Source organism: Schistocerca nitens, chromosome 6, assembly GCF_023898315.1.
Source record: "Schistocerca nitens isolate TAMUIC-IGC-003100 chromosome 6, iqSchNite1.1, whole genome shotgun sequence".
NCBI lineage: Eukaryota > Metazoa > Arthropoda > Insecta > Orthoptera > Acrididae > Schistocerca > Schistocerca nitens.
In genome coordinates, this window is record NC_064619.1 from 228,907,015 (window position 1) to 228,924,753 (window position 17,739).

The 17,739-nt window shown below is 43.6% G+C and overlaps 1 protein-coding gene across 1 annotated transcript in view; it reads right to left on the reverse strand.

Annotated features, from left to right (window-relative positions):
• Window positions 1–1,868: 1,868 nt before the first annotated feature.
• The window catches only part of LOC126263297 (aminopeptidase N-like), a 133,176-nt gene continuing 117,305 nt past the window's right edge, over window positions 1,869–17,739 (reverse strand). Inside the window, exons 13-15 of the mRNA XM_049960384.1 lie at window positions 15,441–15,575; window positions 9,421–9,484; window positions 1,869–2,114 (exon numbers count right to left, since the gene is read on the reverse strand). Coding sequence (XP_049816341.1) covers window positions 1,869–2,114; window positions 9,421–9,484; window positions 15,441–15,575 — 445 coding nt within the window. The remainder of the gene's footprint in view (window positions 2,115–9,420; window positions 9,485–15,440; window positions 15,576–17,739) is intronic.

The following is a 17,739-nucleotide window of genomic DNA, read 5'->3' on the forward strand; positions in this document are numbered from 1 at the left end:
CACTTGTTTGAGTTCAGGTACAGTCTGTGTTTGCAGTATGTTTCTGTTAAATTTTCGTGCGTACTTTAATGAGAAAGATATTCTGATGCGCCCATGTGCCTTCAGGTTCAAATGGTTCAAATGGCTCTGAGCACTATGGGACTCAACTGCTGTGGTCATTAGTCCCCTAGAACTTAGAACTAGTTAAACCTAACTAACCTAAGGACATCACAAACATCCATGCCCGAGGCAGGATTCGAACCTGCGACCGTAGCGGTCTCGCGGTTCCAGACTGCAGCGCCTTTAACCGCACGGCCACTTCGGCCGGCGTGCCTTCAGGATCTCGTGATGTTAGGCTTCCAGCTTCCACCACTTAGTAGGACTCCATTAGGCTTTCCCAACTGGTATGCTGTGACATTTTACTGTGTGAGGCACAGAAAAGAGATGTGAGTCGTGGAATTTTATACCACATAGAGATGTAAGCTTTATGTTACCTGTTACAGACAGTATAAATGTGTGTACGTCCAGATTCTCCTTCAACATCCCTGTATTAATTTGAACCAAATTTGGCATAGACACAGCAGGCCTTGTGAGTGTCACTAGCATGCATTAAAAACCTCCTAGATGCCACAGGAGTGGAGATATAGGCAAAAACGTGTTTTTTCCAGTCCCAGGGATAGTAAGTTGCCATGTACAACAGACATTTTGTTTGGGAACGGTATCAGCCTGCCGTATCAGCGTGCTTAGCAGGGTAACCTACAAGTCAGGGGCAAGGAATAGTTTTAGAGGCCCTGACATGTAGGCTGCCCTGTATGACAGGCATGTTGTGGGAATAGTATCGGCCTACTTCATTGAACTATATTGCAGGGGCTACATGTGCCGATGAGCATAGCTGGGGACAGGCTGACATGAATAGAGGAGGGGATGAGTGATAGGGAGTAGGATAAGGACAGAGAGAGGGGAGAAGGGGCGGGTGCATGAGGCAAATGGAAGATGTAGAGGAGTAGTGGAAAGGTGGAAAAGGAAGACTGGGAGGCAGACACAGAAGAGAAAGAGGGATATGGTCAAAGAAGAGAGGGAGGAGGAAGATATAGACAGATAGAGGGGGTGGGGCAAATGGACGAAGAGAGGGGAAGAGGAGATGAAGATGCAGAGAATGAGGAACAGAAAGTAGATAAAGATGGGAGGATTAGGTAGACAGATAGAGGGATGAAGAAGATAAAGCGTCTTATTCTTAACGTGAACTACAATAATTTATGATCATTTTCGAGACTGTGTGCACAACTGAAAGGATGGAATGGTGTGTGACTGTCAGTTCTGCATGCAGATCGAGTGATGGTAAAATCCTTACAGCAGTTATTTTATTCTTCCCTCTTACAGAAGACGACTGTAGGAACACGCTGGTCATTTGGTCAGTTTCTGTGTTACAGGGCCTGAGTATGTAGTGGTCCAAAAGTTTTACTTCAGTTTCATGATGGAGAAACAACACTTTTCCTCGCTATGTGGAGTCAACTGCTATGGGTAATCCTAATGTAATGTTAACTGTGTTGCCAAGATAGTGGTTCAGATACGAAACAAAGGTGCACAGCAGGTTTTAAAGCTTAATTTAGGTGTATAAAAGGTTATTGCACGTTAGCTCCACGTATTACGTGGAAGTAAAATACACATTAGGAGCAAACGGGTTCATATCGGTGAACAGGTTGTCTGGACTTCATCAGTGCTACATGGGCCCTGTGTGTGTTTGCGTGAGACAAACATGCGATCAGCTCTGAAGCGATCGGGAGGTAGGCCGAAGGGAGAGGGGTTGGAATGTCGTGAATTGTTGATGACGTAGCTGCAAAGTCAGCTTGTGAACTGTGGTGATCGACCAGTTGACGGTTTGAAGAGACCTAGGCGGCGAACAGGGACAACAGCAGGAACGACAGCAGCAGCGCCGCGGCGGAACCCGTGGTAACTACTGGCGTGGCGCCACTGCCGGGGTCAGCAGTGGTGGTGGACGTTTCCACGCGGGCCGCCAGCCACGCACCGACGGCCGCCTCGTAGCGCTGGTTCCACTGCACGTGCTCGGCCGTCGACTGCTCCAGGCTCGCGATGGCTGATTCGCTGAGTTCCGCTGCTGTCGCCACCTCCACCAGCTGCGAACACATTGGCACGTTCGTCATTTCATACCACGCAAATGGAAGTGCATAAAACCTGTTTGCTTTTGTTATTGAGTCATTAGACTACATCCAGATTTTAAGTGCTTATCATTCTTTTTCCGTTCCGAAACAAATTCTTCTCCTATCCTGTCTCCTCGCTTGTCACGACTTTGTCAACGATTTGGTTATATCTCAGGGTGTGCCTGATTAAGAGTAGTTAATGTCTTACCTTAAGTTGTGTTTTCCACAGAAATTTAAAACTTACACATTCTCGACTCAGAATGCTCTTTATATATTCCCTCATCAAGTAGTAAAAGCGATAAATAATGATACATCGCCAGTTCGTATTTTTGTGAACTTTTCAAGTGTTTTGATTGTGCAAATTATGTTAATCTATCAGAAAAATTTACGTTTTATAGAACTGATGGCTTTACACGCAGCTGGTTTGAATTACACTTAATAAACAGAATACAAAAGGTTGTGCTGAATAATTCAGAGAACGCTGGAAAGGTAGAAAATTTTAGTGAACAGTGGAAAAAAAAAAGAAAAGAAATCACGTAGTGGGTCCCGCAGGGGTCCATTTTGGGTCGACTCCTATACCATATGTATGTGAATGCTCTTCTACTTAACACTGAACTAGCTAAATAGTTACTTTTTGCAGATGATACTAGTATTATAATAAATCCCATTAGAAAGAAAGCAACAGAGAAGTTAGTAAATGATATTTTCCAAACAATTATTAAGTGATTCTCTAAAAACAAACTCCCAATAAACTTTGGAGAAACACACTACGTTCATTTCTGTACAGCGAATTCAGTCATACCAGCAATTGATGTAGCATGTGAGCAACAGTCAGTAAATGTAGAAGAATGCTCCAAATTTTTGGATGTACGTGTTGAAAACTTGAACTGGAAGAAGCTTTTCAAACAATTAAGTTCAGCTAGTTTTGCTCTTTGTATAACTGTTAATTGTGGAACATAATCGTTTCGTTCTCCTAACCTCCGACATATTTTGCTTATTTCCACCGAATACTGTTTTACAGAATAATTTTATGGGGTAACCAATCATTTAGAAAGGAAGTATTAATTGCATAAAAGCAGGCAGTAACAATAATATTTGGTGTTCACACACGGACGTCATGTAGGTACCGCTTCAAGAAGCTAGCCATTTTAGTTAGGCATCACAATACATATGTTCACTTATGAAATTCTTCATAAATAATTCATTACAATTTGGGAAGAACTGTGATATCCATGCCTACAACACTAGAGGGAAGAATGACCATTATTACCCAATGTTAAAGCTGTGAATGGCCCAGAAATGTGTTCAATATGCAGCAACAAAAATTCTTTATCGTTTGCCCAATAACATAAAATGTATGAGAGGTAGCGAAGCAAGTTTTAAATCTAATGTAAAATCATTTCTCCAGGACAACTTTTTCTACTCCATGGACAAATTTCTGCTTGAAAACTGGTAGCCAGTGAAAAATAAGTGTAGCTGCGTGAGTAGGACTAAAAATAATGATGTGTTTGCTAATTTTAATACTAATCATGCAAACACATCCTGTAAAGTGACTCGTTCCATATCATTACGATAAAAGATTCTTTCAAATTATCTATGGAACATATAACTAACTTATTACCGCTCACTCGTGCCAACAGCCTTGCCTGTGGAAACATCCTACTGGCATTTCAGTAGGAAAACTTAAAAGCCGTTAACTCTACTGGTATCATTTCTTTTCCTATCTCACCCAACAGCTTTAATAACTGGCGCCAGGTGAAAATGTCATTCTGTTTTTGTTCGTTCGACTAACACTGTTGACGTGAAGATGAGAGCGCACTTGCCGGCGCCCCGACCATTTTCTATAGTACACTTACGACAACGCCTTCCTTTATCCTCCCTCTGATCATCTCAACGGCCCCTCAAAGGGCTTATCTCCTGAGGCAACACCTCAAAACCAGTCTTGTGAAAACCCAGACAATAGTGTTAGGATGTACTTCTTTCTCCCAAGGTTCCACCTCGCCATCCATCAGCTTGTCATCTGTCTAGTGAACAAACTAAAATACACTGCCTGAGAGAAAAGTGAAGCACACAGCTCACAGGATAAGGAACTGAAATGAAGCTTCACGATTTGAGAAGGCGTGTGAGTCAAATTCAGAAGGAACTTAGTAGTAAAACTCCATTTATCAGTATGTCGTTGCACCTAATCTAATCTGATCTGCATGCTTTCACTCGTGGGTTCGGGAATGTGCCATAAAGTCACTGTATGCTCGCCCGCCTGGCTAGCCGCGCGGTCCAACGCGCTGCTTCCCGAGCGGGATGGCGTGCCGGTCGCTGGCACCAATCCGCCTGGTGGATTAGAGTCGACGTCCGGTGTGCCGGCCAGCCTGTGGATGGTTTTTAAGGCTGTTTTCCTTGTCCCTCGGCGAATGCGGGCTTGTTCCCCTTATTCCGCCTCCGTTACACTATGTCGGCGATGCTGCACAAACACTGTCTCCAAGTACACGTACACCATAATTACTTTACCACGCAAAAATTTGGGGTTACACTCGTCTGGTGTGAGACGTTCCGGGAGGGGGGCTCACTGGGGCCCGAACTGCACAATAACCCTGTGTTCGGTGTGGGGTGGCGGTGGGGTCTGTTGTGGGGTTGTGGGGTTGTGTACCATTAAAGGCTACGGCGGGACGAAGCCTCTCCATCGTCTCTAGGTCCCCAGTTCAATACACAATACACACACTATATGCTCTCCTGAAACAAAGCGGCTCACAACTAGTCCTTCATGACCTGGACACTAACACTGTGATAGAGTTGACATCAGAGATGGTATCACACACTTTGTATCTGGGACTCATTTGGGATCCTTGCTGGTCACAGGAGTACCTCAGCATCACGCAGACAGTTCACATTCATGTGCCGTGTGTGGCTGAACATTGTCCTGCCAATAATGATACCACGATACTGTCGCATGAGATGTAACACGTGGGGACGTCAGATGTCTGTCACGTGTCGTTCTTCCGTGTCACTACTAGCCATAACCTGATAACCCGATAGTTCTCTGAGCTATGACGCCATGAGTAACACCGCTGTGCCTCTCCAAAACACTGAAAGGATGGGACCTCTTCCCAGGCCGGTCTGTGTGGCCGAGCGGTTCTAGGCGCTACAGTCTGGAACCGCGCGACCACCACGGTCGCAGGTTCCAATCCTGCCTCGGGCATGGATGTGTGTGGTGTCCTTAGGTTAGTTAGGTTTAAGTAGTTCTAAGTTCTAGGGGCCTGATGACCTTAGAAGTTAAGTCCCATAGTGCTCAGAGCCATTTCAACCATTTTGAACCTCTTCCCAGACCACCGTTATACTCGGCGACGGTGGACACCAAGGGTAGTGCAGAAATGCGCTTCATCGCTGCGCTTCATCAAAGCTTGTTGTGACTCAGCAATTTACAGGTTTTCCTGTTTTCAGTGGTGTCTTCTGCTTGGTTCAGCTTTCATTACGGTGTTAAGTATCAATTTTCATACGTTTCCAAGTCAGTAAGGGTGTATACTTTCTTGGTTAAATAGCATCAATGCCACGTTAAGCTGTTACAGTTGATACACTGATCAGCCAAAACGTTTATGACCACTGCCCACCGCGACGTTGTATACCGCTAGGGGGCGCTGCGGGCAAGTTCAAAAAAATGGCTCTGAGCACTATGGGACTCAACATCTTAGGTCATAAGTCCCCTAGAACTTAGAACTACTTAAACCTAAGGACATCACACACACCCATGCCCGAGGCAGGATTCGAACCTGCGACCGTAGCAGTCCCGCGGTTCCGGACTGCAGCGCCAGAACCGCTAGACCACCGCGGCCGGCTGCGGGCAAGTGACGTGGTAATAAAAGTATATAAGCGGAACAGACACGGACGTGGGATCACCCTAGCAAGGAAACGAGCTGCAGAAGGGGGAAATACATTAAGATAGCGTTTTTGACGAAGGGTAAATTATTGTTACGAAGAGCCTGTGAACGAGTATCTCTAAAACGGGAAAAGTGGTCGAACGTTGACGTGCATCTACGGAAAGAGGTAGGACAGTGTAACTACCAAAAGGCGCTAAGTGGTTGGAGGTCCACGACTCTTCACAGAACGTGGCGTTCGCAGTCTTCTTTGTTCTGTAAAAAAGGATAGAGGGTGATCTGCGGCATCTCTGCAGAAAGAACACAGTGCTAGTGCATACACAAGCGTTTCGGAACACACCGTTCGTAGTACACTGTTGGACATCGAGCTCCGCAGCAGACTACCCAACGTTGACCCAACGGCATCGTCAATTACGATTTCAGTGGGCACGGGGCCACCGGGATTCGACCGTCAATCAATGGCAATTTTGGTGAAACACATTTTTGCTCCACAAACATCGAGGTGAACGGCGGCTCTTAAACGTGCAACGCGCCACGGACGCAAGCTAGTGGGAGCAGTATTATGATATGGGATAAATTCTCCTGCGTTTGCGTGGGATCGGTCATAGTAATCGAAGACATGCTGACAGCCACGATACACCTACATCGCTTCACACTTGATGTCTTCCCCGACCCCGATGTCATCTTTCAGCAGTATAATTGTCCGTGTCTCTGAGCCAGAACCGTGCTACAGTGTTTGAGCAACAATATAGTGAACTAACGTTGATGTGTGGGCGAGAAAATTCGTCTGATGTAGATCCTATGGCACCCATCTGTGTCGTTACTGATCGCCATCACCGCATACGCAAATCATCGGCCCGTTATTTCCCCGAGTTACATTTCCTGTGCGTACACATATAATGCCACATACCTCCACAAATCTATGAACAGACTGTCGGATCACTGATACGCAGAATCAGTGATGTATTTCGTTCCAAAGACAAATAAAAAAACATTGAGCAGTTGGTTATAATGTTTTGACTCGTAAGTGTATTTTTCCACTGTGAAGATGGTCCATGATTGAAAACGGTAGTGAATAAATGTATTGTAAGCACAGTGTGTATCAAACATTTCTCCAAGTATATCTATGAAGTCGACAGTTGGCTGAAATTCTTTTTGGAAAGTCGGAAAGAGATTTTAGTGGAATAAGTGGAAGCATTCTACCTAGAAATTAAAATTAAGCAGGCTGGTTGAAGCAATGAGGATATCAGATATTAGCACACGTGAAGACGGCATTCTTCATTAGACAGAGGTACTGGTATCAGATATTGACATGAAACTGAGGAAGACGGGCTTGAAAGTGTAAGCCAGGAGCTCATCATTGTGAGGATACATTATACAAGGTGTTACAAAAAGGTACGGCCAAACTTTCAGGAAACATTCCTCACACACAAATAAAGAAAAGATGTTATGTGGACATGTGTCCGGAAACACTTAATTTCCATGTTAGAGCTCATTTTAGTTTCGTTCTTCCACCTACGCTCAATGGAGCACGTTATCATGATTTACAAGTACGACACAACATGTGGTTCATGCACGATGGAGCTCCTGCACATTTCAGTCGAAGTGTTCGTACGCTACTCAACAACAGATTCGGTGACCGATGGATTGGTAGAGGCGGACCAATTCCATGACCTCCACGCTCTCCTCACCCCAACCCTCTTATTTATGGGGGCATTTGAAAGCTCTTGTCTACGCAACCCCGGTACCAAATGTAGAGACTCTTCGTGCCCGTATTGTGGACGGCTGTGATACAATACGCCATTCTCCAGGGCTGCATCAGCGCATCATGGATTCCATGCGACGGAGGGTGGATGCATGTATCCTCGCTAACGGAGGACATTTTGAACATTTCCTGTAACAAAGTGTTTGAAGTCACGCTGGTACGTTCTGTTGCTGTGTGTTTCCATTCCATGATTAATGTGATTTGAAGAGAAGTAATAAAATGAGCTCTAACATGGAATGTAAGCGTTTCCGGACACATGTCCACATAACATATTTTATTTCTTTGTGTGTGAGGAATGTTTCCTGAAAGTTTGGCCGTACCTTTTTGTAACACCCTGTATATGAAGTTTGAGGAAACATCTCAATAGTGTTGCTGTTCAAAAATATTAAAAGTTAACTGGACAAGTAAGATATGAAATGAAATACTGAAAGAATAGGTGAGGAACTGACGCTATGGAAGATGCTTATTAGGAAAAGGGTCAGACTAGTGAGACACCCGGCAAGCTATCCGTGAATAGTTAATTCCATACGGCAGTGAACAGTAGAAGGAAAGGTAGTAGGAACAACACAAGACTATAATAAACAAAACAGGTGGAAAAAGGTGTTGGGTATAAATGTATATTAGTACAAGATAAATGAAGACGAGGACAGTCTCAAACCACTATTGTTGTGTCACCTGTTGTCAGCTTATTGAGTTATCCCCTACAGGACCTCACCAGATGGCCCCTAAAGTACCAATTAAAAATCTCTGGTTTTCTTTTTCGCCTCAAGGTGGCCATGTCCCATTTTTAAACAGCAAATGACTTGCTAATGCTAACTGAAATTTGCAGAATGTGCATTAACCGAAATGCAGAACCATTTGATGAGTGGACCTGTATTGATTCTCAGAAGACAGAAAGTGTTACATTTTTGAATGAAGGTGCTCCACTTTTCTCTGACGACATTTCTACACGTCGAGTGCTGTTTATTACCCTCACGTGCGGAACCGGTTGTCGAAAATTACGAATCATCTGCGATCATTGAACTACTACAAGCTGCACAGGCTTTTCAATGTTCGTCTGCTGTCTGTTTGGACGATATAGGTTAACGACGGTGCCCTTTGTGTATCCGAAGTCTTGGAGTAGAGCCGCTATCTTAATTAACTCATTAAAGAACTGCCCTCCTCAATATAAAGAGTTGAGCGCTCAAACATCAACGCAGTACAGCTTCATTGTTCGTCCACATGGCCTGTGTCATGTTACATGTAGCCACTCTTCATGATTATACGATCCAGGTGCTGATTCGGGAGACGCCAGCGGACTTTTGTGAATGAACTAAAACGATACAAAAGGTCTTTGTTCTGTGAGACATGAGCAAAAATTCATTTTCAGAATAATGGACTAAAGAGGTATCAGTAAATATTTGTGATGTTATACATGACGGCACACTTTTTGATACTGTATCTGAAATCTGATTTCTGACGAGATGCGAATGTGATATATAAATGCACATTTTTATCAAATATTATTGTGCAGTGGAACTCTTGCACAGTGACAGTACCTTACGAATAGCAGTTCGTTCGGTGATTTTGACCAGAATTTTTCTATTGATTTAATACGAATAAAAATGATGTTGCAATTGTGAATGAGCTGCACGCAGTACACACTACTTACCTTTTGCACGTGGTCTTGGGAAGTAACCTTTGACGCGAGCCCAGCCAGGATTGTAGACGCACCACTGTAAAATAGATTTGACATCAACGCCATGAATGCATCATTACAGATTTAGTTAACATTAATATATCTTCCAATCAGTTTCCTCTTTGTTAATTCACATAGCTAGGAGGGATGGAATACCAAATGAACGATTGCCCAGAGAATACTTCGTTACAAGCTGAAGCATGAAGAAATTTATTGATGAATCTGTAGAAAGGGACACACCTCCGAGAGATGGGAGGAGGCAGATGCAGCTCGCTAAACAGTAACGCTTCGACAGTTTTCCACAAGGCAGGTAACACAAGGTTTCTTGTTTTTCACGTAGATGGTGGTAGGTGGTCTGGGGGTAGCGCCCTTCATAATCAAAACATCTTGGGTCCTAGGTTCGAACCCAGGCCCGGCTTATATTTTGAAAAAGGAAATAATCATCAATGGCAGCCAAAGTTATAGCATAAGAAGTCAGCCTCGCTCTGCCTTGTCAAAGAGGGAGGAGAAGCGGACAGCGGTTGAGGGCATTCTCAGTCATGGACTGTGCGGCTGGTCCCGGCGGAGGTTCGAGTCCTCCCTCGGGCGTGTGTGTTTGTCTGTAGGATAGTTTAGGTTAAGTAGTGTGTAAGCATAGCGACTGATGACCTTAGCAGTTAAGTCCCATAAGATTTCACACACATTTGAACATTTGAGGGCATTCTCTTTGCCCTTGGGGTGAAAACCTGCCTCAAAAAGGCGGATGGACCAGGAAAGATCAAGCCATGAGGATGCAGAAGGTAATGGAAACCACTACATTAGCGACACATAATCTGAATCCTCAGGACATGCGGCCTATATTTGAAATTTGTCGTGATGAGCTTTACATTGTAAAAATATTCCGGATCAGTCCCTCATTCGGATATCCTGGAGGTGACTGCCAATGGGGAGGCGAACATGAAAAAATGTTGGATTAACAAAAGAACGGATAACATTTCACGACTCGGAGCATGGAATGACAGAAGATTAAACGTAGTAGGAAAGCTAGGAAATCTGAAATGGGAAATGCAGAAACTCATCCACTGTGGGGACCAATGAAGTGACATGGAAAGAAGACACGGATTTCTTGTCAGACGCACGTACATTAGAGTACTATCAACAGCAGCAAAAAATGGTATAGCAGGGGTAGGGTTCGTTATGAATATGAAGGTAAGGCGTAGAGTGTGCTACTGTGAATAATTCTGTGATAGGCTTGTTCTTATCAGATTCGACATCACACCAGCACTGACGGTAGTTCAGGTATACATACCGATTTCACAAGCCGAAGATGAAGAGATATAGAAAGTATATGAGGATACTGTATGAGTAATTAAGTATGTAAAGGGAGATGATAATCTAATAATGATGGAGGACTGGAACGCTGTTGTTGGGGAAAGTACAGAATAAATGGTTGCGGGAGAGAATGAGATAGGAGACACATTAATCGAGTTCTGCAATAACTTTCAGATGGTAATAGGGAATTCTCTGTTCAAGAATCACAAGAGGAGGAGCCGTACGTGGAAAAGAGTCGGAGACATATGAAGATTCCAGCTGAATTACATCATGGTCAGACAGAGTTTCCGAAATCTGATATTGGAATGTAAGTCGCACCCAGGAGCAGGTATAAACACAGATCATAATTTAGTGATGATGAAGAGTAGACTGAAGTTAAAGAGAATCGTACGGAAGAATCAGTGTGGAAGTATGTGGCACACTGAAGTACTGAGGAAAGATGAGACACATTTGAAATTCGCTAAGGATGTGGATACTGCGATAATGAATATCACAGTAGGCAGTTTAGTTGAACAAGAGTTGACATCACCAAGAAAGGGTATCACAGATGTTGGGCAGTCAGAAATAGGTACAAGGGCTGTAACTCTGAAGAAACCTTGGGTACCAAGAAATACTTCAATTGATCGACGAAAGGAAGAGGTACTAAAATATTCAGGAGAAGACCAGAATACAGCGATTGAAATCAATTAGGAATGAAATAAAGAGGAAGTGCAGGGCAGTCAAGGCAAAATGGGTGCAGCAAAATTTGAATAAGTCGATAAAGAATGAATTTTGGGAAAGACTGACTCAGCATGTAGAAAATTCAAAATAACCTTCGGTGAAATTGAACGGTAGGGTGGTAACAGTAAGAGTGCAATGGGTATTCCTCTGTTACACGAAGATGACAGAGCGAATAGGTGGCAGAAGAGACGTATAGCAATACACTGGAATTTCTAAAATCATTGGAGGAAATGGCAACCAAAAGACTGTTCAAGTTGGTGTGTAGAATCTATGAGACTAACGACGTACCATAAGAGTTTCGAAGAAACATCATTCACATATTTTCGAAGATAGCAAGGGTCAAAAGGAGCGAAAACTAACCCACAATCAGCTTAACATCTCATGCACCCAAGCGGCTAACAAGGATAATATACAGAAGAACAGAAAAGAAAATTCAGGATGTGTTAGATGACGTTTAGTTTGGCTTTAGTTAAGTTAAAGGCACCATAGAGACAGTTCGGATTTTGCGATTGATAGTGGAAGCAAGACTCAGAAAAAAAATCAAGATACGCTCATAGGATTCGTCGATCTAGAAAAAACGCTTGACAAGGTGAAATGGTGCACGATGTTCTAAGTTCTGAGAAAAACAGGAATAAGCTGCACAGAAAGACGGGCGATATACAATATATAATAGAACCAAGTGGGGACAATAAAATTCCAAGACCAAGAACGAAGTGCTCGGATTATAAAGGGTGTAAGACAGGGCTGCAGTCTTTTGTTCCTACTGTTCAATCTGTACATCGAAGAAGCGATGACGGAAACAAAATTAAGATTCAAGTGAGAAATTATAATTCTGAGTGGAATGATATCAATGATACGATTTACCGATGATGTAGCAATCCTCAGTGGAAGTGAAGAAGAACTACAGGCTCTGTTGAATGGAATGAACAGTCTAATGAGTACAGAATATGGATTGAGAATAAACTGGAAAAAGGACGAAAGTGATGAGAAGTAGCAGAAATGAAAATGGCGAGAAACTTAACATCAAAATTGTTGGTTACGAAGTAGACGAAATTAAGGAATTCTCCTACCTTGGAAGCAAAATAACCCATGACGGACGAAGTAAGGACATCAAAAGCAGACTAGCGTATGCAAAGAGAGCATTCCTGGCCAAGAGAAGTCTACAGGTGTCAAACATAGGCCTTAATTTGAGGAAGAAATTTCTGAGAATGTTCGTTTGGAGCACAGTATTGTAAAGCAGTGGAAGAACCTGTGCAGAAGAGAATCGAAGAATTTGAGATGTGGCGCTACAGAAGAATGTTGACAGTCAGGTGACCTGATAGGGTAAGAAATGAGGAGACAAAAAAGAAAAAATGTAGGAGATAATGCACTACAAAGGATCCTAAGAACACAATGATTTAAGATATAACTGGACCCGGAGTTCTCTAGATATCAACAAACTATACTTTATTGTTTATTCATCTTTGGACAGTACTACAGCACTGCTGCTCCCCAATAGTTTACTGATTTGATGATTAACAGCTTCATTTGCAAAGAAGTTTTTAACAACATGTGTAAGTCATATATTCTTAATTTTGGTGCAGGAGCGGTTTCGGATTTTACATTGAACGCATTTTCCAGTAGAATGTGAAAACTCTGCTGGGCTGAAGCGAAGTCAGTATTCACTCGGAAACTGGTCGAGACGGACCCGCATTCAATGACAGTAGCAATTCTTGTCGGGTCTGTATTTGTCACTGGCAAAGCGTGACACCCGTCTCCAGTTCCAGCTAGTTAGGATATCTTCACGACTTCTGTCTCAGGCATGTTGAAAGGCAGAGACATTCATACAGTTCCACTGGAATATGCTAAAACTAAGGCACTATGAGTCACAGTGTAGATTACTGTTAAAATGACGAGAGTATATGTTCTTTGAATAGTCAGACTATATTTTGCTCCCTCCAACAAATATCTCGTCAAAAGTCCGCGAAAGTATAAACAGAGAAATTCGACCTCACTTCGCAGCTTACCAACATCAGTTCTTCCCGCTCACTATTCACGACAGGAATATGACACGGAAAGAGGTACATGAGGTATCTTCCGCCACAAACCATGAAGTGGTTGCGGAATACAGACGTAGATATACACTCATGCTCATAAATTAAGAATAATGCTGATACATGGTGAAACAACGCTCTGGTGGGCGATTTGTGGGTTTAAATCATCTCGGGTTATGACCATGCGGTGCATTTGACCTGTGGCCGTCACACGGTGGTGCTGGCAGCAGTCCACATGTGCAGAGGTGTGTTGGTGCATGTCAGAGTACGGTGCAGCAAGTAAGTGCGCAGATGTTTTCAGACGTTTTAATGGTGAATGTGTGTTGAATATGGCTCAAAGAACACATATTGATGACATTATGAAGGGTAGAATACAAGGACGACTGGAGGCTAGTCAAACACTGCAGGTCGTAGTACGGGCCCTCCATCTGCCACAAAGTGTGATCTCAAGATTATGGCAACGATTCCAGCAGACAGGAAACGTGTCCAGGCGCTACAGAACGGGACGTCCACAGTGTACAACACCACAAGAAGACCGATATCTCACCACCAGTGCCCGCAGACGGCCACGGAGTACTGCAGGTAGCCTTACTCGGGACCTTACCGCAGCCACTTGAACAGTTGTCTCCAGACACACAGTCTACAGACGACTGAACAGACATGGTTTATTCGCCCGGAGACATGCAAGGTGCATTCTACTGACCGCTGGTCACAGGAGAGCCCGTAAAGCCTGGTGTCAAGAACACAGTACATGGTCATTGGAACGGTAGTCCCAGGTTATGTTCACGGACGAGTCCAGGTATAATCTGAACAGTGATTCTCGCCGGGTTTTCATTTGGCGTGAACCAGGAACCAGATACCAACCCCTTAACGTCCTTGAAAGGAACCTGTGTAGAGGTCGTGATTTGATGGTGTGGGGTGGGATTATGATTCGTGCACGTACACCCCTGCATGTCTTTCACAGACGAACTGTAACATGTCAGGTGCATCGGGACGTCATTTTGCACCAGTATGTCCGCCTTTTCAGGGGTGCAGTAGATCCCACCTTCCTCCTGATGGTTGATAACGCTTGGCCCCACCGAGCTGCCATCGTAGAGGAGTACCTTGAAACAGAAGATATCAGGCGAATGGAGTGGCCTGCCTGTTCTACAGACCTAAGCTCCATCGAGCACGTCTGGGATGCTCTCAGTCGACGTATCGCTGCACGTCGTCAAACCCATAGGACACTTCAGGAGCTCCGACAGGCACTGGGGCAAGAATGGGAGAATATACCCCAGCAGCTGCTCGACCACCTGATCCAGAGTATGCCAATCCGTTGTGCGGCCTGTGTACGTGTGCATGGTGATCATATCCCATATTGATGTCGGGGTACATGAGCAGGAAATAGTCGCGTTTTGTAGCACGGTTTCCTCAACTTATCACCAATACCGTGGACTTACAGATCTGTGTCGTATGTTCCTTATGTGCCTGTGCTATTAGCGCCAGTTGTGTGTAGTGCCACGTTAAGTGGCACCACATTCTGCAGTTATCCTTAATTTATGAGCATGAGTGTAGATGAAGATTGTCTGGCTCTGTTTATCCACCGCGTACATGGTCTGTACAGCATGAAGGTTACTTCGAGTGTTGGAACAGATAAGGGATTTCACATTTACAAACAAGTGAGATCGATAGCTTTCTGTTAGCAAATGCCGGCCGAAGTGGCCGTGCGGTTAAAGGCGCTGCAGTCTGGAACCGCGAGACCGCTACGGTCGCAGGTTCGAATCCTGCCTCGGGCATGGATGTTTGTGATGACCTTAGGTTAGTTAGGTTTAACTAGTTCTAAGTTCTAGGGGACTAATGACCTCAGCAGTTGAGTCCCATAGTGCTCAGAGCCATTTGAACCATTTTTGTTAGCAAATCAAGAGTGTAAAAGTTGGTGTCTGTGCGCACCTGACGCCTTTGTTGTTGGTGACGTAGTTGATGGCGGCCTGGTAGCCGGTGGGGTTGCTGTACACGGCTGAGTACACCGCCGAGAAGTCTTGGCTCCTGATGTCCATGCTGCCATCAGACGTCGTCGCCAGGTACCTGCAGAGTCAAACACCATGACACTGAAAGCTCCAATTAAAGTGTGTGTTAAAAGCTACATGTAATGTTTAATTTTTTTCCGATATTGGTATTTCATTCACTCTCCCGCGTAGCAAATCATTTCATTTCGAGCAGCTACCCTAACGGAGTCTGATAGAAAACAACAGCGAAATTAAGACTTAATTTCTGATGTTAAACGTCATCTCTGTATACAGTTTGTCTGTGGAATTCATTCTGATTGGCTTTAGTTAAAATACTAGAATACAGTGCTTTCTTTCTTTCTTGCTGAGCCTCGCTGCTAGATAGCTGTATTATTACTGTATCTTTACTCCTGTTGCTAAATAATAATGCACTTCATCTTTAGTTTGTAGTCTAGGTCATAACCCTGCCTTCCTGTAATAGTGAAGATTTTTTTAATTTTTTGGGCCATTTACCTAATTGGAAATACTGAGTTTGGTGATGTGACAACCGCACGATTCAAGCCCTCTAACGTCGACTCATTTCAACATTTGTAAGTCGAATCTGCAATCTATGTTTTTAAACGAAGTCCGTTTATTATTATGCAAAAGATTTATTTACATTCACAATTAACAACAAGGTTTCTAGTCACAAAGCTCGCTGCATTTCAGTGACGACTTCCTGGGTTGCAGCTAATTGTTTCATGGCAATTAAATCAAACCCTCATAAAGCAAAATGTGATAACGTATTTTATTTTCTTGCTGGCATTGTAGTGGATCATTTCTTTCGATAACGTTTAACCATCACAAGTAAATTTAAAATAGTTTCCTATACCGCAGAGACAAAGGGTACATGACATTGGCGATTGTGTCAGGACGATTCTATAAATACTCTATGGATGACATTTTATTTTATCCGTTTCATGTACTGAACGGAAAGTTTAAAATACTGAAAACAATGGGCTAAAGAAAAGTGAGCCATATTGAGGGAAGCAATATTAGGAAAAGGAATTTCAAGCTGCTAATGAAACGAAGAGAAAAAACAGTCAGAATAACTTTTTTTTGAAATTAAAATTAATGATTTCCACTATTAAGCAACATGTAAGGTAAGGACAACAATACTTATTTCCCTTGACTATGGGTATCATAACTGTTGTAAGTCAAATTGATCGTTCATGGCCCCTCTATTATTCTAATCTGATAATTTAAATTTTTTGTGATTAATTGCAATTATCACGAACATATTTAAAATAACTACCTATACTGGGGAGAAAAAGAGTGCGCTACACTCGACCAGACATGGATTGGCTGCCAGAAATATATTGTCGCACTGTAGCCGACAGCATACACAAAGACATGGTCTGAAAAAATATAAGTATGTATAATTTTAAAATTATTATTGATACGTTGAAGAATTTAAGTAAAACATGGCTGCATTTTTAAAAATACTGTCAATTGATGACAGTCTTCATAAAAACGGACTAAAATGGAACCTCGTTTGTCCAGAAGTAAGTAATCCGACAAGAAAGACATCATGCCACCGCCTACCACTAAGATGGCCAGATCCAGATTAATATGGCGACCCGTGAAGAAACGGGATACGGACAGGAAAAAAAGAAGATTGCGAGAGAACTGCCTGCAATGGATATTTGCATTTGGGATCATCGAAACACACCACTAGTCACACCAGCTCATAATGCTGCACGTCTTCGATGGGCCAGCCACACATAAATTTGACTGTAGGAGAACAGTTGCGTGTAATGAGGTCCGAGTGTCACAATTTTGTCTCTTTTGAAATGATACAAGGCGTTGGTGCAATGATCACCTGGCGTGCACTTAACCTGGCGTGTGTGCAGTGTGTAGGTCATTCCGGAGCTGGTTTTGGAGGCGTTTCTCCTACCGTGACATGGGTCTAATTCACATTACCGTTAACTTGAACCAGGATTGTATGCGAACAGAGGCTTTCCCGATGTACATGCTACTTCCAAGGTTCTCGGGGGAGGGGGGGGGGGGGAGGGAATGCCCCTTACATCTGTCGAAAGTCCATAATATATCGGTGAACGGCTGTTCCATCATCAACAGGCGGTGTTGATGGAATGAAGTGTCCGTTGTGTGCTAGCGGTATTTGTACCTGTTGGTCCAGAGTTCGAGCCTCGTTGACCCCGCACCGTGCTCGACGATAGGTTGGGTTGGGGCTGGGGGGGGGG